Genomic DNA, 22,851 nt, shown 5'->3' with positions numbered 1-22,851 from the left:
GAAACACAACCAGAGGCCCCTGGGTGGCGTAGATGGTTAAGTGTCCGACTCTTCGATTCACCTCGGGTCATGAAATCAAGCCCCAAGTCGGGCTCCACGCTCAGCTAGAAGGCTACTAAAGTTTCTCTCTCCCTCTCCTCGTTCTCCTTCTGCCCCTCGCCACACGCTCACGTGCTCTAAAATGAATAAATCTTTAAAAAACAAAAAAAAAAGTGGGGGGGCCCACAAGTACTATGCCCCACCCCCGCCTGTCCCATGTTTGGCAGGCTTATTCCACTCCCAAATAAAAACGCAAAACAGTTTAAAATAAACAAACATGGGGCGCCTGGGTGGCTCAGTTGGTTGGGTGTCTGCCTTCGGCTCAGGTCATGATCTCAGGGTCCTGGACTCGAGCCCCACGTCAGGCTCTCTACTTATCAAGAAGCTTGCTTTCTTCTCTCTCTCTGCCTGCTGCTCTGCCTACTTGTGATCTCTCTCTCTCTCGGTCAAATAAATAAATAAAATCTTTAAAGAAAATACAAATAAAAAATAAAATAAACCTAATCAAAATGGTCTCAAAATAATACTACAATGAAAATGCCAGCACTGTGTGCCTCTTACAGAGAGGTGACATCAAGGCCCCCTGCATAACAGAGCCTGGCAAAGTCACCAACCCTCAACCTGTCTTGGAGCATCTACAGTGCAAGGTGCCTATGGACAGTGGGACCCAAGGTATCAGAGGGCTTGTCCCTAGACAAGGAGGGCAATAGTGCTGTCTGAGAAGAAAATGCCCAAGCACACGGTCTTGGAGGTTGTCTCCACAATTCCCAGCAGGGGGCGCAGGGCTTCTTTGAGCTGAGGAGGAGAGACGCTACTACGGCACAGTTCAGCAGAGCCCAAGGGCCGGGCCCTCCTCTTGGACTAGCCTGGGAGGATCTGCCCTTCTCTGTCCCAGGAAGCCCCACCCCCAGCTCTGGGAGGGGCATCTGCTTACCTTGATCGTGCTCATATCCATGGGGTGCTTGATGATGTCGCAGTAGTCGTGCAGACCCAGCGCCTCTACATCCACAGGCTTGTAGAACGGCCAGGCATAGGCTGCGTGCTTCTTGGCAAACATCTCCTTGAGGATGCCACTGCAGCACTTCAGCTGCTCCGAGACCTTGCTGCTCTTATCTGGCACTGGGTGCTGCTGTGAGTCGGGCACATCCTTTTTGGGGGGCTTCACAGGCCGGCTACTCTCCCGCCGGGGCCCCAGCTTGGTGGTCTTAGGCTCTGGCGGTAGTGATGGTGGTTCATGAATGGGGTCGATGGTGGTGGGGGTGGTGGTATCCGCTTTCCTCTTAACTCCCTTCTTTGTCTGCCAAGAGCACACGTGCAACAAGCGTCGTCACAGGTGGCAGCTGGCACAAGTGGCCCTCAGGTCACTTCTGAAGCCAGGTCCTTTCTAGGGTTCCAACATTCTTGGGGGATGGGGATCAAAAGCAACTCCATGGGTGAAGGACCAAGGCAAGAAAGAACAGACCCTGTCCCACCATTCTGCTCTGCAGCTGGGACAGAACCCCGGCCAGGGGCACGAGGAAGCACACACCCAAGTGCAGAATCTGCTCATTGGAGCCCAAAGAAAGCTATAGAAGCAGCTTCCTACTTAACACCAGGGAAGTCACTCAGAGCCAAGCCTCGTCACACTGCCCCCCACCCCCACAAGGAGGCATGTTTTAGAGACTATTTAGGCAACATCTGCAAATATGCACAGTCTACATGAGAAATACAGGAGAGGAGGTCAGCAAGCCCCTGGGAGGTGGTTCTCAACTCTGGAATCTGTGGGCCAGCAGGGCAGCAGCTTCGAGGCTGTGACTTAATAAACACTATACAATCCCCCCAGAAAATACCTGCAAGTGCCTGGAGAACCAGGCCAGGCTTTGCATGAAGCACTGGCAGGGAGAAGTGACTGTCTCCTGCCAGCCTCGTTGTTATGGAGAAGACAAGAGAAGGAGCGCTAGCGGAGGTGGTAGGAGCCCGCCAGTGACCGGGCTGGGCCACACACACGCACGGGATGCTCACCTTCACAGGCTGTGGAGTGGCCGCGATGATGGGCGGGTGGCTCTGCACAGGCTGGGGGTTTGGCGCCGGTGGGGGTGGTGGCTGAGGGGGTACCGGTGGGGGTGTCTGCAGTGGCTGGGGAGGCACCACTGTCATGACGGGGGTCTGGACGATGAGGTCTGGGGTGACCGCAGGGAAGGGGTGAGGTGTGGCCTGCACGGGCGGAGGGTTCTGCTGGGGGGTCTGGGTCTGCGGAGGAGTCGATGCCTGCGTTGTGTTTGGTACCGTAGAGACGCCAGGTTTTGCTGTCCCTATCAATCATAAAAGGGACAGGTGGTTAGATGCCGAGCCCGACACACGCTGGCTGACCTTATGGGAACACTGTCACATGGGGAGAACACACATCCGCACGGGCATGGCACACACTGTCGCAGTGATTATCAGCCTTAGAGACAGAACAACTCGAACACCCCAGACCTCAGCCAAACTGGTCCACCTGCCCTTGGGTTCTCTGAGAGCAGTGGCACACTGCATTCCACAGTTCCTGAGGCATCCTGGCTTCAAGCCCCAAATCGGGCACAAAGACGCCTTCATAAGCACAGAGGCCTGGGCCAAAGGAGCAGGAAACACATGCTGAGAGTTAGCACCAGGACGGTAGATGGAGAGCGGAAAAATGTTCCTTGGCGCTTTTGGACAGAGCTGTCCTCATTCCCAGAAGCGCTGCCTTCTGAGTAAGCAATTCTGGCAAGGGGCCAGCATTGGGAGCCCTGGCCAAGGTTTCTGGAAACTGGCAAGCTTCCACCTCCCTGAGCCGCAGGAGGAGGCTGGACGGCTGCTGCCCTTTGTGACCGGCTCAGACTGCCTCCTTGCAGCTATGCGCGAGAGCCCAAACACACAGTGCCCCGCATCTGTCCCATGTGCAAACCAAACTCCTGGTCCCAGGCCACAAGGGCAGGACTCCTGGATGTTAAGGATACAGGACACCTCTTAGCCGGATCCACAGCTAAGGGGTGACCCTCAGGACCACCTCTCCTTGGCTACCCCTCCACGCTGCCTGGGATCCAGCCAAGCACCTTTGCTCCCATGAAGCCAGCACTTCTGAGCAGGGTGGGAAGCGAGGTGAAAGCCCTCTGTGGAGAGAAGCAAGTAACTCACAGCACGGGCCACCTCAGCACGGAGCGGAGGACGGCAAGACGCAAAAGGCCGCTGTTGGAGCTTCTCCTAGACAGAAACATCTCACTGTCTCCCCGCCAGCCAGCCTTTATCCTGCGTCAGGCTAAGGGACAGGGGCAAAGAGTGGAGGGCTTCACTTCGACTTCAGCAGCATCATAAGGCAGGCCTGGCTCTGATATAAGCATCTTAAAATAATTCAAATAACCAACCTTGAGGTTCCAAGAAGGGATTATGAATTAAAACTGCCCCTGGCCAAATTTTCTCTTCTCTAAAATGGAGTGAAGAATTCAAAAAACTTAAAAATGCTTTGCAAAATTTACACTTTCTTTTTAACCAAAGTCTATCAAAAGGTAGGGCCCAATTATTTCTACTTTGTGGGAGGTCACCCAGTCAAGTGACCCTCTGGGGCGTGTCCAACACTAAGAGTACCGTCCCCTCCCACCCCCTCCAAACCTGGAGAAGGACCAAAGACCGGGGAACAGGAAAGCCAATGTCCCTGCTGTTTCAGTGTGAGGCCAACAGTGCTGGGCACACCGGAGGTACCCTACCTGCTTCTTTCCTCCCACGTCCTCTTCCTTTTGCCTGGACTATCATGATCTCAGTTTCTTCAGTGGGCAGCTCATTGATTTTCTGCAAGAAGAGCTTCTCCAGAGCTTCTGCCATTAAGACTATGTCATCTCCAGGCTGGAAAAGGAGACACAGGAGTGAGCATCGGAAAGCCCTCATCACCTCTCCAGACGGAGCAAGAGCTCCCCACCCTGTGCCACCCACTCCCTGCTCCAAAGCATCAAGTATCATAGTCGGGCTCCTTCCCGATCTGAACCCTCAAGGGCCACAACAGTTACACCACCAGGTTATCACGAAGGCTCATGTGCCTGAACCAGCACCCATCCACCTGCACCTCCCTCTCTTCTTTTAAGCTCTGGCCTGAGAAGCCATCTTAATGCCTTAAGTATCTAACAAGCCCTGCCAATCACTGACAGAAGCCCTCCTCTGACACAATTCAACTTCACTATAAATACTTGCATTACACAGGATTTCTTGCCACAGATACATTAGCAGGGCTCTGATAATGCTCCCCAGTGTACCCTCAAGGCAGCTCTTCGGGGCTCGGGGCCATGCCTATCTTGAACTGCATTATGGGTCCCCACTTTGTTGCCTCATCTACGACATGCTATTCCCACTCAGCTCTAACCCAAGAACCTTTTCTGTGCACATGTCACTTAAACTTAGTGGTGGGAGCTAAGACTTTAAAAAAACACAGTAAACTTCAAGAAACTCACCTACCCATCTCTTCTGGGCAATTTTACCCACTACACCAGCAGAGGCCAAAAGCTGAGTTCTGTATAGGGTCTCCCTCCAGAGCCGTTCTATATGAAAGGGTTGGTTTTAATCACATCTGTGGTCTGAACTGTAAACAAATGATCTGGCTTCATGGCACAGCCGAGCCAAAAGGTTTGGCTAATGGGGTTAAGAAGTGACTTTCAGGTCTACATGTGAGATCAGGGGACATTCAATTCTATGGCCACCAGTTGTCAGTGGTCATGTCCACAGTTTCAGAAGCAGTGGGCCCCAGCACACCCTCTCTCACATTGAAATTTGAGCACACCTTTGCACAACTACATTTTAGTAGGCTCCTTCCTGACCATTTACATCACCCAAATGGACTTTTTAATGAGTCGTCACTGTCCTCCTCACACCTTCTCTAGACATGCTCAAGAACCAAAATCCCAAGGGCACTGGAAGCACATGCTTCAAGCTAACAAGGACGGCTTGGAAGTCAAACAAGGCCAGCACCCTCCTCCCCGAAAAAGAAACACCCTGTCACAGGCAAAACCACGGGTCCCATTATTTCTGCTCCAAATGATCTCCCATTAGACTAATCCCACCTGCTCCCAAGCACCCCTGCCCAGACTCCAGATATGCCAGCCTTCTTCTCCACCCCTCCCCTCCCCTCCGGGCAGCTGGACATCTTCCACCACATCTCACCTTGTTGTAGATGTAACAATTTGTAAACATAGTGTTGAAGTCCTGGATACATTCCTGAGCATTCCAGTAATAGTTGTTTTCCAAGCGCTTCTTTATTGTTCCCATATCCATAGGTGTTTTAATGATTTTATAGTAATCCTGAAGAGCAAAGAGAGCAAAAGGCCAGTGTCACCTCCCCGGCCATGCAGCACTCATAGTGGGCCTGTGGATCTCACTCAAGGAGCACAGATGAGAGCCACAGCACAGACCGAAGCTCTTCCATGGTCTCAGCAAGCAATCTCAAGGGGAACGCCAGGATAAAGCGAATCGGGAAGAATTCTTAAATGTTGGGTGGCAATCTGGAGGGAAATGTGCAAGCGTGTCAACTGCCCGGTCTGGGAACAGGTTGTATTTACAGAGATCGATGCTTTTTTTCTATTTTTTGTTGCTGTTGGTGGTGGTGGTGGTAAAATCCTTTAATTTTTAATAAATAATGGGGAAAACATACAGCCTTCTTAAAAGCACTTCTTACCTAATGAAACAATCCATGGCAAGTTCTACTTTTCCTCTACCATTTGAAATGTTATTGGTCCATAAAACACGAAATCCTATGGAACCAGTGGTAAAGCCCACCTGGAACAACGGGACTCCCTGCTTCTGGGCACACTGACGAACCGCAGAGCAGAAGCCTCCGCCTTCACTCAACTTCATCGCACTTCCATTTCTTTTACTAGCACGGTCTTTCTAAGGATCCCTTAGTGGTACCTGGATATATCTGAACAACTAACCAGGTTAATGAGGAATCTGGACAATCTGTACAATCCTCAGTTAAAAAAAATCCACAGACCCCACTCCTCAAAGCTTCAGATCTTACTCTACAAGTGCCCAACAGAAGGAGCTGGATGGCAGGTACAGATGCCCTAAAGCCCTTCAAATCAGACTCTACTACTGTCAGCTTTTCTCTAAATCTAAACCTATACTAAATGTTTATTTTTAAAAACTGCCACAGGAGGTATCTTGGGGCAGAATAGGCAACACACCAGGTTTCCAGATAGAAGGATCAAACAGAGCCAAGGCAGGGGGACCTGTGTCATCTGGCCCACTCCACAGTCCGCTATCTCAGAGGCTCCCGTAATTGGGTATGACTGGGGTATCAGAACAAGTCCAAGTGGGAACCGATGGCAGAAAAGACAGGTCTATCCTTTAGCAAGTACCAAGCTCTTGCCTGGAAATGGTGGACAGTACTGAAAAGGTGAACACAGTGTGTGAGGTTTTAGGTTGCTCTGACACCCATGAGAAAGGAACAAAAAAACAACTAGCTTACATATAAACGAGTAGCAGAGATCACGTCCCTGACCTGACAAGGGCTGCACAAGCATGCCTGGGTATTCTGGCCAGGAGGCCAGGAGGACAGACCGCACCAGACTTTCTATGCTATACTATGGCTCTGACCACCTTTCCCAGGAGACCTGCCAAAGCCAAATATATGTGCCCCAGTGGAAACATACCTTATTCTATGGCCCACAGTGGCGTCAAGTGCTTGAATTGCCCATAGTCTGTCAAGTGGCTCAAGGCCAGACAGAACAGTGCTTGAGGGCAGAGTGCACTGACAAGGGGGCAGTGGGTTTAGGGGCATAACAATCCAACTATACACAGTTACTGAATAAGAGAGGCAGGCATTCTAGCGAGAAGTCCAGCAAGGATCAGAGGCCAAAACTCAGGTCAAGATTCCTGGAAGGTGTCAGAAAAGAGAAAAAGAAGGAACCCTTCTTTTGGTGGCTGTATTAACATTTCCTCAAGGAGGGGGGAGGTCCCCGGAAAACCAGGCTTTAAGCATGACGTGGGTCTCAGCTGACCAGCCCTGCCCTGCTTCTCTGGGCCAGCTCCTTGCTCTCCCACCTTCCTGAAGACACCAGACCAGTGGCACCTTCCAAAGGCCTCTTCTTCCTAGTCAGAGCTGCTGAGGGTGACGGTGACGTCCAACAGTCACAGAGACAGGACTCACCCTGTGACCTCTGGGGAGCCTGGCCTCCACGTTGGAATGACCTCCAACTCCCCAACCACTGGGCCTTACAGACCACCCACACCCATGTCTGTATCGCTGGCTGGGACACTGCCTCCTCGGGATCTCAGGTCCCCCAGTACCACCCCCTTCTCCTCAGTCTTCACCCTGTAAGCCCTCTGTATCTTCCTGTAACAAACCAACCCCTCCTCCACTCTCGCCTTGCCGCGCTTTCCCTTCAAAGCCAAATTTCTTGAAATGATGGCTTCGCATCCTCACCTTCTCATTCACACCGTCGGGAATCTGGTTTTTACTTCTGCGTCACATCTTCCTAAGGTCACCAATGCCCTCCTAAAGGCCAACAGGAGGGTCAGGTCGGAATCCTCATCTCTTTGACCTCCCTGTAGCCTCTGATGTGGGAATGGGGCGGGGGTGGGGGGACTGTTCTCTGCTGGTGTTTCCCCTGGCTCTTCTGTAGGCCTCCCACCGCCCTCTGGTGCTGTCAAAGCCTCAGGCCCCCTGCATTCCACCCCCCCCTTCTGTCCCCATCCTTTGCATTTACTCTGAGGTCACCTTCACCTGTGGACCCTGCGTGGCTTGGCCCAGTCTAGCCCACTAGCCAGACCGAGGTTATGCTGTAGCAAGCTCTCCCAAGAACCTCCCCCAGTGACAGGTTGTCTGCCTCTACTCCTTCTCGTGGTCAACAGAAAAGAGTGGCCTCTGAAGCCCAGATCTCACAAGGACCCTCTTTTGTCTCCATCCCCTCTCTTGAGCCGATTCATGATCCAGACCTGCCGTGCATCCTCCTGACTTGCTCTTCCCAAACGCATAACACCTATTCAGCAGACAGAAATAACTGGACAGTTGCCACAGACACTTTCTGTGAGGAGGGTCACAATTCTGTATTCATCTTTCTTGAAACTGGACGCCGGTCAGACACTAAGGGTCCTACACGGGTGCAGCTCGAACACTGACAGACAGCCGCCCAGGGCTAAGGCAGTAATCACATAATTCCTCATGTGGGAGTGTGCGGGATGTAGCAAACAGCAGGGGTTAACGTTTTTCTTTTTTCAGATTGGTTGATTTATTTGACAGAGAGAGCACGCGCACACGTGTGCACACAAGCGGGGGAACATCAGGCAGTGGGAGAAGCAGGCTCTCCACTGAGCAGGGAACCCGCTGCAGGGCTCAATCCTAGGAACCTGGGATCATGTCCTGAGCCGAAGGCAGACGCATAACCGACTGAGCCACCCAGGTGCCCCAGCAGGGGTTAACTTAAAGACGATCAATCCCTGATGCTCTGAAGAAAAGAAAAGAAAAGAAAAAAAAGCATCTATCCTGTTTCTCCCCTGAGATACAAACTGACTTCCAGAACCATTTGCTAGGGATGGGGCAAAAGGAAAACTCTCTAGGGCAAGAGAGGAGGAGGGGTACAAAAGAACAGGAACAAGTGTGCTGTGGCTATGGCACAGCAGGTGGAGGGTGCGCACAGAAGCCTCTGAGGGCACAGCTGCATCCGTACCTCCGCTCTCCAACCAGCCCCTGCATGTGCTTACTCCCTGGGAGCTGTTCCACTACCTTTTCCTGCCCTGTGCTCTGGGTGATGACGATGATGATGATGCCGGTACCGAAGAAGACACTGCAGCAAACCAGTCCCACTTCCACAGTGTGACCAACCACATCCACTTACGCTGGGCCAGCCAACCATGTCTGAGAAGTAGGGGACCTGGACTATGCTTGCTCCCACTTCTGCTCCCCTATGGAATCGGAAGGAAAGCTGTAAGCACACCTTCACCCCTATTTCAATATCTCTACATAGTATCCCCTGGATCCTGACATCTAAGAGCCAGTTATTATGTGAGTCAGCACGTTCTCTTCCCCTTTCCTATTTCCAACCATCAGGACAACTGAAACCACTCACTCAAGGGCCTTGTGAGTATTGGGGTTTCAGAGCTGGGCCCCAAAGGTACCTCTGCCCCTGACACCCTCTGCCCCGACCTTGAGCCCACCCTCACCAGGAGCAACACGGGAAGAGACCTGGAAGACAGCAGCCCTGGGCCCTGCCCAGGTTACTCACAGGGAGGTTTAGCTTGACGGCGTCCACAGGCTGCTGGAAAGGCCACGCAAACTGGTGTTTCCATAGTGTCTTGAGCACCACTTTGAGCAGATATTGCAGTTGGTTCGTCTGCCTCTTGGGCTTGTTGGGGTTGGAGGTCTCTGGGGGTGGGGGATTGGTGCTGGCTGCGTTGGCTTGCTGGGGTTGGGCCTGGGCCTGCGTTGTAGACATTTGGGTAGTTTCTAGTCCATCCCCCATTACTGGCAGATTTCTCAATCTCGTCCCAGGGCCGCTCTCCGCAGACATGCTACTGATCCCATCACATTCTTCACTGGGCACTCTACAAGGGAAGAGAAAAGCCTTCATCAGAAACCAGGCATTCAGATGGGCACTGCTCAGAGTAACACATGGCTGTGGCCTCCAAGGGCTGAGCTCCTCTGGTGGAAAGCTGTCAAGCTGACCAGAGAGCCACTCCATGCACTGACCGAAAGGGCCCCGTATCTGCTTTCCTCAAAGATGTATCCGACAGCAGGGAAGAGAGATCAAGCACCAACAGGGAGGGGCATGAGGGACACAGGGCTCAGAGAAAGGAACTGACCAGGTGCAGGCGGGGCTGTGGACACATACTGAATCCACGCAAAAAGGGGCAGAATAAGCAACAAACCAGGTTTTCATGACAACTGAGAGTTTTTAAGAGACTTGCCTGTGTAGGAGAGAGGACGATTTGCAAGCCCTCAAATATATCCTTTACATTAAAATTCTTTGCACCTGTAGCTCATGAAACATCAAGCAAAGTCAGTGATTGTTTGTGGTGATTGGGGACAGGAAGGGAGAGTGGCCCACCTAGCTCACTGCTAAGTCCGCAGGGTGAAGCCTCACACTCACTGAGAACACCTCCTTGGTAACTGAAAATAATGCCCATTTGCTGATTCAAGAAATCCTACAGGGTACTGCTGATAACCTAAAAACTAATCCACACTCAACCTACCACTTTAGACAGCTATAAAAATGGGCACCTCGGGGTGCCTGGGTGGCTCAGTCAGTTAGGTATCTGTCTTCGGCTCAGGTCGTGATCTCAGGGTCCTGGGATCGAGCCCCACATCTGGCACCCTGCTCAGTGGGGAGCCTACCTCTCCCTCGGCCTGTCACTCCCCCAACTTGTTCTCAATCTCTGTCAAATAAATAAAATCTTAAAAATTAAAAAAAAAAAAAGGGCACCTCTTGTGATCTGCACAACGGGTGCAAGACCCTCAGCTCAGTGCGTGTGTCAGCACCCCATCCTGTGCCCTCCCCTCACATGAACGACCCCTGCTTCGGGACATGCCAACAACACAAATCTTGTCACGAACATTCTCGCAATGGCAACTCTGTGCACCTGGTCCAGTCACTCTAACAAAACCACAGATCCCGGGTACATGTTGTTACTGCCAACTGCCCTCCAGAAACACACTAACCCACCCCTTACTTGCAGTGCTCAGAGTTCCCACACTCTATTAATGAGAAGAAACATCTGTTCAAACATGTACTATTTGGCATTCTTTCTGTCCACTGTTTCTCTGACACTTTTCTACTGGCAAGAAAAAGGAAGTTTCACCTTTAAACCCAGTCCCTGAAATAAGAACAACTTTGTAATCTAGGAACTGCCTGTATGTAATGAGCATCTCTAGTAATAAACCCAGGAGTTCAGTGGGGATAAGAAAACCTCTGTGGCTGGGGAAGTCAGACAGATTTTACAACCACACTCTGGCAGGCAAAGGGGACGAAAAAAGATAGGACAAGTTCACTGGCTCTGTCATGGTTTTCTTTCTGGAACATACCACACACCAGGCACTCTGGCTGTTCAAGAATTCCTTTATAATTCAAACCAAGTGTAATTTTTTTTAAAAAAGATTTTATTTAGGGGCGCCTGCGTAGCTCAGTGGGTTAAGCCTCTGCCTTTGGCTCAGGTCCTGGGATTGAGTCCCACGTCAGGCTCTCTCCTCGGCAGGGAGCCTGCTTCCTTCTCTCTCTCTCTCTCTCTCTACTTATGATCTCTGTCAAATAAATAAAATCTTTTTTTTTTTAAGATTTTATTTATTTATTTGACAGAGATCACAAGTAGGCGGGTGGGGGAGGGAGCAGGCTCCCTGGTGAGCAGAGAGCCTGATGTGGGGCTCAATCCCAGGACCCTGAGATTGAGGCTTAACCCACTGAGCCACCCAGGTGCCCCCAAACCAAGTATAATTTAAAACAAAGTCCCCACTGAATTTTTGTAAATTCAGTTCTGGCAAGTTACCAAATTTGAAAAGCACAGGGGAAAGCTTGCTGTGTAAATACAACTCGGCGCTGAGTGTGTCCTAGGAGGCTGTGGCAAGCTGGAACTCCTGGCCTGAGGCTGACCACCCCCCTACAACTATGTCCTAGTTGCAGCGTGAGCCCAAGAACTGACAAAACTGACCTGGTCAAGGAGACAGCATTCCTTCCAGGGTGCTCTGGTTGACTGCAGGTCTAGCTGTCAACTGGCTAGTGACCACGTAGAAAGGACACTGCTACAAGGAGAAGGCTGCTGCAGAAAGGGGACCCAGGCAGAAACAGCCCAAAGCCATCACATCCAAGACCCTGAATCTTACAGACTCAGTCTGAGAACTGAATTCATGTTTGCTTTAAGAGGAAAGACTGTTCTTTATTCTTTTTCACCGAACAAGTAAGAGATCTATGAATGCCTTTTGCTTTTTCACAGATGGGATGACAAACACTCAAAACCCAAAACTAGATAATTCACTAATCATTTATAGCTCACAGGAGGGAAGACACTGTGGAGAAACACTAGTGCTATTATCCAAGGCCCTGGAGGACGGTATGTTTTAGCAGGGCAATGTAGAGGAGTCTAGGTGTGGCCTTTAGTATCCAATGCTACACTTAAGTATTAATGAGGCCCAACTGTGTCCAAGACACCAGGTGAGTATTTTAGTCTGTGCCTTCTCAGGGTCCTCCAGAGATTTGAGAAGGGAAGGGAGGCTCCTATGGCAACCTCCATGATGGGTGTGAGAATACTAGCCCAGGAAGAACACTTACAGGAGAGTAGGGGGGCTTTGCAGATATGAAGCCATTTCCTGGTACCTCTCACATGGTGCTAAAGATGGGGAAGGAGCACCCAGAGCTGAAACCAGTCATCTGGCATCAGAGCCTGAGGGGGCACTGGAGGTGGGGAACTGGGCAGCAGCCTGCAGAGCACCTCATAAGAGTGGTGCTCCAGGAACTCAGGACAAGAGAGGGGCATTTCCCCCAAATGAACTTCATTTGAAAATGCGGAATACTGTGCACTATAATAGTTTCCAAAGGCAGATTTAACGGGATAGGCCTGCTCCAGACTTTGGGGACTTCGGCCAGAACTAATGGCCATGTGGCCCTGGAAAGAAGTGCTTGGGCATGAATCAAGGCAAGACAGCTGGGACAGAGGCACTACTGATGGGAAGGAGGCACATGAGGGCTACATGAGGTGAGCCCAGCTCGCAGCTAAGAAAGGACGGCATGGGAGCCAGAGGCCAGTGAACTGAGTAAATGCACCCCAATGGGAGCAGGAAGAAGGCCACATACAGATCGAGGGAGGGGAAGCACCCAAAGGATGGGATAAGGTGTGGAACCATCAGAAAGAGCCTTCTCAGAGGCAAGAACAGAGGGAATAGAAACCTAGGGGCCAGGGTGAATCACACGTCATTGAATAGGACATGGGGAGAAGGGAGGAAGCATCCCAGAAGCTGCATTCGGCCATGCATGGAAGCCTTCAAAAAGTGTGCCTTCCCTGCTGAGGTGAGCAGCAAGAAAGAAGAGGGTTTCGCCAACCTCTGAGCTTTAATCAATAAAGAGGGCACCTCAATTCCAGAGAGGCAAGGTCTACAGACACCTCAGACTGACATGCAAGGGCTCCCGTGGGGCTGTGGGAGGGTTCACAGGGCAGGCTTTAGGTGGATGGCATTTAATCACCTGGTGTGTGTTCCCCGGTTTTCATTTCACTCATTCCAGGCCTGACAAGGAGAGTCCCCATCTGATGCCAGTGTAAAAGGCTGTGTACAAAGGTGCACCATATGATCATCCACATAGACTTTAACGATGCTGTTTTGTTCTCACGATATTTAATTTTACGGAAACCCATGTGTGGTTTCTGATTTAGTTTCCTTTCAAAATAAAAGTACTGTAAACAATACAGTAAACGGATTTAAAAACAAAAACAAAAAAACAAACCCAAATACCTTCTCTCTGGAGCGGAGCCAGCCAAGACCAACTGCAGGCTCCAGGTGAAGCCAGTGGATCAGGAAAGTTTGCAGAAAACTGGGGGGAGGGAGGACGGGAACCCATGCACAGGACTTTGAAGCACTCCCTAAAAAATGCTCCACAGGTAAGTGGATGGGAGTAATCATTTACTGGGCAACTACAGAAACTGAAGTGGGGCCAGTGAGGCAGGAAGGGGAAACAGAGGGAAGAATGACATGGACAATGTGCCAGCTGGCCAGGATCCTTTGTATGATGGCCATGGACCAGGCAGAGAGATATAGGACTTGAGTGCTTGGATAACAAGTTATCAACAGGGAGGCAGCATCACAGAGAAGAAAATACGCCAGCGGGGTTTTTAAGGAGTCCTGGAGTCAGCTAGGAGTCTCCACGCAGTAGGACCAAAATGTCTGAAGGACTGAAAGGGAACAAGTGTAAATGTGGCCCCATCATGAAGGGAGGCCGGATGCACTGAAGTGAGCCCTGGAGGGAGGGTGGCATTAAGTGAGGATAAAGAATGATATGCAGTTTGGTTTCCGCTCTTCAATTTCTCCTAGAAAGCAATGTGAGAATTACACAGCCAAGCGCATGCCAGGTAAGCTGCAGCAGGCAAGGGGCAGGAGTGGCACCAGCCTAGGGGAGGCATTCTGGACCCAGGGCAGTGGAGGAACCCTGTCAGCCACAAGGACACATGTCAGGGGGCCAAGCGCATCCCACTGGGAGGAAGCAGTCACACACATTTTTCCATTAAGCAATGACATTCTGGAAATCTTCGGGCAATGTCCTGGAGGCAAGATGAAATCAAGGTGACTGACTTCTGAAACTTGTGGGCTGCGCTGTTGCCTTTTTTGCTTTCCAAACAGACTCTCAGTGAGGCCAAGGGATAGAGGGCTCTGCACATAACCACTTTACTTCACCTTAAAGCCAGGCCCAGATGGGCCCTTGAGCCAAGGAAGCTGTGTTTTTTTGTTCACCAGATGAACAGCTTCTGCTACAGAAAGTCTGACCCTAAACTTTGCCTCATCTCTGTGGTTTACACTACTACCTTCACCACAAAAGCCAAAACATCCTTCCCGAGCCAGTGTTCTCACATTTGATATACAGTAGTATTTAAATCTTCAAAACAACTCTGAGATTGCTTCTGGTCTTATCTCCATTTTAAAGATGATGAAACTGAGGTACAGAAAAATAACTTATCCAGAAAGCAGAAAGATCAGGCCTATGCAGCCACGGTGGCCCAAAGTCTAACATGACCCCTGGGAAGTTTCAGTTGGACTTGGAACCAAGAAGTCCCCACTTACGAGATGAACATTCAACCCCAGAAGGGTCCAGTGCAAATGGTCGGGACAGACAGGCCCATCTTAAGTAACATGAGCATTAAGCACAAGACCCACACACTTTTAACAACCCAGGTCAATTTCATAAGGAAAGAAGCTGCCAGAGTTCAAATGGAAGGCATGATATATAGTTTAACAGATCAGATAGACCTGGGAGACACAAGTACCTGAAAGTTTCTTTGAGGAGGCTGTGAAGACAAACAATGACAGGTAACATCCATGGCCCCAATGTGAGGGATCACCATGAAATCCCTGGGATGTCCTGTTTTGCACTCAGGGGCCTCAAGAGCACACTGCGAGGCCATAATGCCCAGACAACCGGCATCCTGCAGCTCAGCCCTCAGAACTGCAGGCAAGTAAAATCCTTATGAAACTTCCAGAAGCCACTCACCTGCAACACAGCAAAGAACACGAGGGAAACCAAAAAGACTCTCTGGTCTGTTGTGGGCCAAGAACTAGAGGCACCAGCAAGCAGCTCTATGTGAGAGCCAGGGTGACTTCTCTGACACAAATATCCAACAAGGTTGCCACCTTCAATTCTTCCCACAGCAGTCACTTCCCCCCTACACTGCCCCCACACCACAGCATCAACACTCAGCACAGAGGCCACGGTGGGCCCCCTTCCCTGTGACCTTCAGGCCTTTCATTTGCTGTACCTGGTGCTTCCCTGATCTGTTTAGAGTGGCTTTCCCTGTTGGCCCCATGAGCGCACACAGGGAAGCCTGAGGGCAGGGCCATCTTTATGTCATTCTTCTTCTCCCGATACCTACCAAACGCTCAGTGCATGATGCGGGTATAGGAGACACCCTACACTGACCACACGTGAATGTCACCCTGAGGATTCTATTCTAGATCAATCTTGAAGCTTTGGAAAAGGAAAGCAGCTCATGCTCTCACAAAGAAAAATGTGGTGACTGCCAGACTCATTTGCTCAGCCAATACATCCCGTGTCAACTATGTGCCACGCCCAGGACTCTGTGGTCAACATGACATTCTTCCAGTGATTAAGCAATACTCGGGCAAATACAGTAAGGAAAAGGGCTGGGCTGCTCTGGCCAAGGACAGGGAGGGTGTGTGCTCCTGTGGTAGGTGAGACAGAGACGGACAGAAAGGGACCAGGTTTGTAAAAGAAGGTAGGACCAATGCAGGAACACAGGCACAGGTCTGGAGGCAGGAGAGATACCAGCACATTTGAGGAGCTGACTTGGTGGCGGGGGTGGGGGGCGCAGGAGGCAAAGCACAGGGACCATGTAAACACACTGGGCTTTTATATTTCATGTTCAAGCCAGGTCCAGATGGGGTAGAGAACATAGTGGGAGGACCAAAGGTGGGGTTTGCTTGGATGGAGCATGGGGGACAGATTCCAGGGTCATTCAGAACATGTAGATACTATAGAAATCCCCTGCCTGATATTTCTTTCTTTCTTTCTTTTTTTTTTTTTTAAAGATTTTATTTATTTGAGAGAGAGACAGTGAGAGAGAGCATGAGAGAGGAGAAGATCAGAGGGAGAAGAGAGACTCCCTAAGGAGCTGGGAGCCGGATGCAGGACTCGATCCTGGTACTCCAGGATCATGACACCTGAGCCAAGGGCAGTTGCTTGACCAACTGAGCCACCCAGGTGCCCCTGATATTTCATTTTTAACTACACCTACACCAATGCAGTTTACAGATGCAAAAGATAGAGAACCCAAGAGGGGATGGCACAGGGACAGGGTAAATCAATGGCTCAGCACCAAGGCTAAATGAGGGGGAAACAAACTGAATGCTCAGAAACTCATAAGCCTACCTGCACATGTAAGGAGACATCATCTTCAAGCAAAGTTCTGAGCCTAAAAGATCTTAAAATGCTGTCTGTTTAAATACTGACCTGTGGCCAAGCAGCAGGAGCCACCATTCACTGTGTTGAGTTAGATGAAGAACAAGGGACAGGAAGAGAATTTCACTTATTGTTTCCAATCCAAAGAAGGCTGCATGAATCAACTGGGTGTCCTATTCCTGGATCTATTCCCAACTAATATCCTATAACAATTTCCCAATTTAAGGAAAAAGAAAAGGATGAAGAGAGATTAGACAGTAAGTGCCCTGGTCCCCAAATTGAGTGCCAAGGGTGTCATGGTACCTCAGAGGGGTACTATAGGTACAAGGCAATCGATAATTTCAACATTAGATTGCATTATATGCCTTCTGACAATGTCACATCTTGCAAAACTTGGCATTCAGCGAACACTGTAATGAAAAGCAAATACCACAGGTGTGCCTGGGTGGTGCAGTCGGTTAAGCATCCAGCTCTTGATTTAGGCTCAGGTCGTGATCTCAGAGTTGTGGGACTGAGTCCCAGGTTGGGCTCTGTGCTCAGAGCAGAGTCTGCTTAAGACTCTCTCTCCGCTCTTCCTTACTGCTCTCTCTAAAAGTAAATACTATCTTTCTTAAAAAGCAAATACCAGGGCGCCTGGGTGGCTCAGTGGGGTTGGGCCTCTGCCTTCGGCTCAGGTCATGATCTCAGGGTCCTGGGATTGAGTCCCGAATCGGGCTCTCTGCTCAGCGGGGAGCCTGCCTCCCTCTCTCTCTCTCTCTCTGCCTACTTGTGATTTCTCTTGTCAAATAAATAAGTAAAATCTTAAAAAAAAAAAAAAAAAAAAAAAGAAAGAAAGAAAATGTAATTCATAAAAAATGTTTTTTAAAAAAGTAAATACCACATAAAACCCGGTATGGAACAGGAAATGCCTGGGGCAGATACTGGAGCGTGAGCAGTTAAGCAGTGCCCGACAGGCACGCACATTCCATTAGGGAGTAACTGTGATTATGAAAGGTTGTAATATTTTCCTTTTCAATTTACCTGTTTTATTTCTTCAAACAGCTGTACAGTTGTTGGGACATTAGTACTTATTCAGTTGTATCTATACTGCCTAATAAACAAAACTGTTCAGTATTTCCTTCAGCCTAGGAACATCACGAAAATCAGAGATGCTAAGGATGCTGTGAACCAGGTTTAGGAACTTCTGAGTTAATGAAAATAAAAATGCCAATTCTTTTCCTAAGTAGACCCCTGATTAAACATTCCTGCTTTCAGAAATACTATTTGCTAACATCCCAATTCCTCTAAATGATCTCAGAAAATTTTAAGGAGAAACAGCATTTAGCAGACAACACAATAATGTTTTTCAAATTAACAGCAAGTTTTGTTTCCTGGAGATTAGAAGGTAAGACAAAAAGAAACAGACATCAGTAGGCTTGGTTCTGGGACACTGAGGACAAGCAAGAGAAAGGCCATATACAACTGTCCAGAAAGAGATAATCACAAGAGGCCATCACAAGAGGCTGAGTAAACCTAATGGGCTGTGGACGACAGATTTTGTAATTGTAGTTCCAAATGAAGTCCTAGACTCCCAAGGGCCCACAAAGCCGAAGGATCCCACCTCCACTTTGTCATGTTCACCCTCATGTGACAGCACCTGGGCAGCAAGACACCAGGGAAAAGAGGAGCAGTGCAGGTTAACTGGAAGCCTTAAGAATTCTCTAATGAAGTCCTGTGACCAGCTTTGTGCAAGCCATCACCACACTCACCCGCACTAGCTAGGGCCTAGGGAAGCCTGTCAGTACGTACCTGCCACGTCCTGGGCTGGTGCTCTCTGCTGGGCACTTGAGCTGTACCTGCTTGGCTAATCCTCACAGCAGCCCTACAAGGCAAGTGCCAGTATCATCTTCATCCCTGTGGTAACACAGGAGAGTGGATGGTGGCCTGGTCAGTCAGCTGGAGGTCGCCTGGGGCTTCGAAGATCTCAAGTACTCTGCTCCACAGCTGCCCCTGCTCACCAATCATGGGGCAGAGGTCTAGTCAACCAGCACTACTGGGCCTGCCAGGACTGGTTCGCCACAGGGGCACCCCACTTCCACACTCTGGCAGGTATTAATCAGCAGGCCTACAATGCCCTCTCTGCAGAAGCAGCTGAATGCCATGTGACCCTCAGGTTGCAACAGTCTCAAGTCAGATTTCCAGAAGTGGTTTTTCCAAAGAATTTCACCCCCCCCCCCAAACAAATCAGAGCCAAGATAACTCTCACAGCACCTGGCCATGTGTTTGTCAGTTTATAGTGTGACTCAGCCCACATCCTAGGTGAACTCTGAAACATACTTTCCTGCTGATACCATGGGGACAGAGTTGAGAGGAACAGAGTCCAAGTTGTTATTTATGTTTCTCACACAGTAAGGGCCACAAGGAGCTCTGCCTTGAATCTGTTTCCTGCCGAGCAAAATGCTAGCCAATGCCAGCTGACCACGGCCCCTCAAGAAATTCCAAGTGCACAGTTACATCCTTCAGAGGAAGGCACCTCCCCACCACTGCAAGGTTCTCATATAGAATCACTTGGGGGCGCATGGGTGGCTCAGTGGGTTAAAGCCTCTGCCTTCGGCTCAGGTCATGATCTCCAGGTCCTGGGATCGAGCCCCTAATTGGGCTCTCTCCTCAGCAGGGAGCCTGCTTCCCACCCCCCACCGTCTGCCTCTCTTACTACTTGTGATCTCTCTGCCAAATAAATAAATAAAATCTTTAAAAAAAAAAAAAAAACCACTTGGAGTAAATGCAAGATTCTACCCAGAGATAAAAAGAAGGGGTTGGAGAATCCTGACTTTGGTAAAAATCTGGCAATTTCTCAGTACCAGTCAATTTACAGAAAATCTTATCCTGTCCTAGCAACCTTTCCTGAATGGTTATGCTAGTTATGGAACACTAATATCAGAAGGTCCACTCCCTCCTGGTCCCAGAGCAGAAGCTATTTCCATTCATGGCTACGGCCCATTTCAATGCGTATGTGTGTCAGTGGGGAAGCACAAACAGGATTACTTTTCCATCTAACTGGCTCAGGCAGCTGGTGAGAACAGCACTGGTGTCATCAGCCAGACCGCATCAGCCAGACTGCACTGTCTGGAGCCTGGCCAGTGGCTGTGCGCTGAGACAGCTCTCAGAAGACTTAATCCTCCTTTGTGCAGCTTGTTAAGAGCCCTAACTCCTGCCCCTCAGACCTGCCAAGCAGGGGCCCATTACCTCAGACTTGGCCCTTCAGCCTGCCTCGAGCCAGGCGACCCAAGGTAGCGATGAGCTACCTTCCTGGTAGGGGAGTGTAAACACACTGAAGGTCTGTTCTACAAGGGTGGGGTGGGGTGGGAGAGGCACCAGGCCCATATGGACCTTGTAGCCAGGACGGGGAGCCAGGCCCAGAAGATCACAACACCACCAATCAGAATTCCTGTCCTTTTGCTTTAGAAACCAATCAGGAGGCCCATTAAATTAGTGGCACTGAGAATTTTGCACCATCTTTTCCTACAAAAGCAGCCAGAAGCTGGAGGGATGACCAACTCAGGCACAGTAAAAAGTTCCACTGTTACATACGGTTTACATCATAGTGCTGATGGTTAGAAGTGGGTGGATGGACTTGTGAATCTGAAATGTTCCTGTGGGGGTGCCTGGGCGGTTCAGTCGGTTAGGCATCCCATCTCGATTTTGGCTTGGATCATGATCTCAGGGTCATGAGATCAAACCCCACACTGGGCTCTGCACTGAGCATGGAGCCTGCTTAAGATTCTCTCTCTCCCTCTGTCCCTAATCCCTTCTCAAATAAAAAAATAAAATATTTTTTAAAAAATAAAATGTTCCTGTGAGGGGTGCCTGGGCGGCTCAGTTGGTTAAGCAGCTGCCTTTGTCTCGGGTCATGATCCCAGGGTCCTGGAATCGAGTTCCGCATCTGGCTCCTTGCTTCTCCCTCTCTCTCTGCCTGCTGCTCCCCCTGCTTGAGCTCCCTCTGTCAAATAAATGAATGAAATATTAAAAAAAAAAAAAAAAGGTTCCTGTGATAGGCATGCAGTAAAAAAACAAAAGCAAAAACTCTGATGTGGACAAGATCAAAACTGCTAAACTAAAACATTCCAGCAGGGGCAGGCTGATTTTTCCTATAAAGGCTGAGAGAGCAAATACAGTCAGCTGTACAAGACATACAGGTTATTGTAATACTCCATTCCGCTGCTGCTCTATTGTGAAAGCAGCTCACCAACAATCCTTAGACAAATGAGAGTGGCTGTGTGCCAATAAAATTCAGACTGACCCACACAGGCTGTAGTTTTGTTCCAGAGATTTCTAGGCTTTAAGTCAAGGGAACATAACATAACATGTGACAAAATGTTATGTTAGAAAATGTTATATTCAGAGGAACACCTGGATGGCTCAGTCCATTAAGCATCTGTCTCCTTTGGGTCGGGTCATGATCGCAGGGTCCTGGGATCAAGCCCATGTCAGGCTCCCTGCTCAGCAGAAAGCCTGCTTCTCCCTCTCTGCCTCTCTCCCCACCCCCAACTGATGTTGTCTCTCATGCCCGCACACTCTCTCAAAACCTTTACAATAAAAAAAAAAAAGAAAAAAGAAAAACAGAATACAAAATTATAGATGGAATTAGGTAAAGATGTGCAAATGAGTGGCTACATGGAACTGTATGATAAAGTGGGACATGGGCGGTGGGTCTGCAGATGACTCTTACCTAGTAACTTTGAAAACCAAACCAATACATATGTAAAAATAGCCTGGCCTCCTGTTTCGGAAGTCCCCACTGACCTCCGTTGGTGTGGTGCATCACTCTATCTGCCTTTCTACCTGGTGAGCTGGCCTCTAGGCACTACTTCCCAAAGCTGCCTTGACCTGGGCCAACACTCCAAATTAGAGGCTGGAAGGTTAGGACAGAAAAAGGATACCATTAATACAAACGATGCATTCCCACTGACCTGGGGATGTGACCCTAGGGCTGTGCCTTTCATAGGTAAGGGTAAGTACCATTTTCCTCAGGTTGTCTCTTTTTAAAGCTATTACCCAGGGGCGCCCAGGTGGCTCAGTTAAGTGTCAGTTAAGTGTCTGCCTTCAGTTCTAGGTCATGATCCCAGGCTCATGGGATTGAGCCCCCGCTTTGGGCTCCCTGCTTTGGGCTCCCTGCTCCTCGGGGAGCCTGTTTCTCCCTCTCCCTCTGCCTGCTGCTCCCCCTGCTTGTTTTCTCTCTGTTAAATAAATAAAATCTTTAAAAATAAATAAATAAAGCCATTACTCCAACTTCTTTACCTGACTTCACTTTCACACCTTTTTCCCCCAGTTATTTACTTAACCAAAAAAGCTGACGTGGTTTATGTGGCACTGAGCTTAATCTACACCGTAATATGGAATGCAAAAGGACCATTAATTCATGTAGAGAAGTCCTGCTTTGAAAGATGAACTCTGAGATGGCCACAAAGCCATGCAGACTGCAAAGCTGAAGTAGAGAGCAAGGCTGGGTACTTCTTCCTTCACTTAGACGAGGGTTTTCCAGTAGGAAGGACACACAGACACTGGGAAAAAAGAAGAATCTGCAAGGCACCAGGAGTGGGAGTCAAGGGGTGCCTAGGTGGCTCACAGTTGTTAAGCGTCTGCCTCTGGCTCAGGTCATAATCCCAGGGTCCTGGGCTCAAGTCCCGCATCAGGATCCCTGCTCTGTGGGAAGCCTGCTTCTCCCTCTCCCTCTCCCTGTGTTTGTATTCCCTCTCTCGTGGTCTCTCTGTCAAATAAATAAAATCTTTAAAAAAAAAAAAAAAAAAAAAAAAAAGAGTGGGAGTCGTTCACCTCTCACAGGACAGTGAAACTACTGAAATGAGGGAAAAGTTCAAGAGTGAGAAACTAGATGAGTCCCAACTAGGCTGATAATACAGTCTTGGACGGCCCTGCTGTAGACCAGAAAGCTTCTGAGGATGACATCACATGGTATCCTTTGGAACCCTCTCAATTCCAACAAAAGGATAAAAATCAAGTTCAGGATCTTCATTAACAAAATTTAAAACTATTAGAAAAAAAAAAAAAAAAGACAATTACCTATGGTGTTTCCGGCACATGAAATACCGGGAAACAGATTAGTGTCGACCACCAAGCAAGTGATCAATGTCAAGTTCTTTCTAAATTTGGGAGGCCAAGAAGAAGCAGAAGGTGAGTGAAGTGCAGGAGATTAACCACCTGCACAGCCAGTGGCTAGCTCCACACAGGGGAGAGG

At 49.4% G+C, this 22,851-nt stretch overlaps 1 protein-coding gene across 7 annotated transcripts in view; it reads right to left on the bottom strand.

Annotated features, from left to right (window-relative positions):
• Positions 1-22,851, bottom strand: part of BRD4 (bromodomain containing 4) — a 93,563-nt gene that overhangs the window by 27,293 nt on the left and 43,419 nt on the right. For 4 of the 7 annotated variants that reach the window (XM_047699429.1, XM_047699438.1, XM_047699420.1 and 1 more), the window contains 5 exons: positions 9,240-9,558; positions 5,182-5,319; positions 3,741-3,876; positions 2,041-2,330; positions 974-1,336 (listed from right to left, as the gene is read on the bottom strand). In XM_047699429.1, the coding sequence (XP_047555385.1) occupies positions 974-1,336; positions 2,041-2,330; positions 3,741-3,876; positions 5,182-5,319; positions 9,240-9,524 (1,212 nt within the window). In that variant the 5' untranslated portion in view covers positions 9,525-9,558. Of the gene's footprint in view, positions 1-973; positions 1,337-2,040; positions 2,331-3,740; positions 3,877-4,475; positions 4,563-5,181; positions 5,320-7,441; positions 7,514-9,239; positions 9,559-18,407; positions 18,499-22,851 lie in introns of those variants that run through there. The other 3 variants (XM_047699465.1, XM_047699448.1, XM_047699456.1) reach the window with 3 other exon arrangements.

The sequence above is a fragment of the Lutra lutra genome, chromosome 1, assembly GCF_902655055.1.
Source record: "Lutra lutra chromosome 1, mLutLut1.2, whole genome shotgun sequence".
Lineage (NCBI taxonomy): Eukaryota > Metazoa > Chordata > Mammalia > Carnivora > Mustelidae > Lutra > Lutra lutra.
Note: the sequence above shows the minus strand (reverse complement) of the source record. Positions and strands in the feature narration are given on the sequence as shown.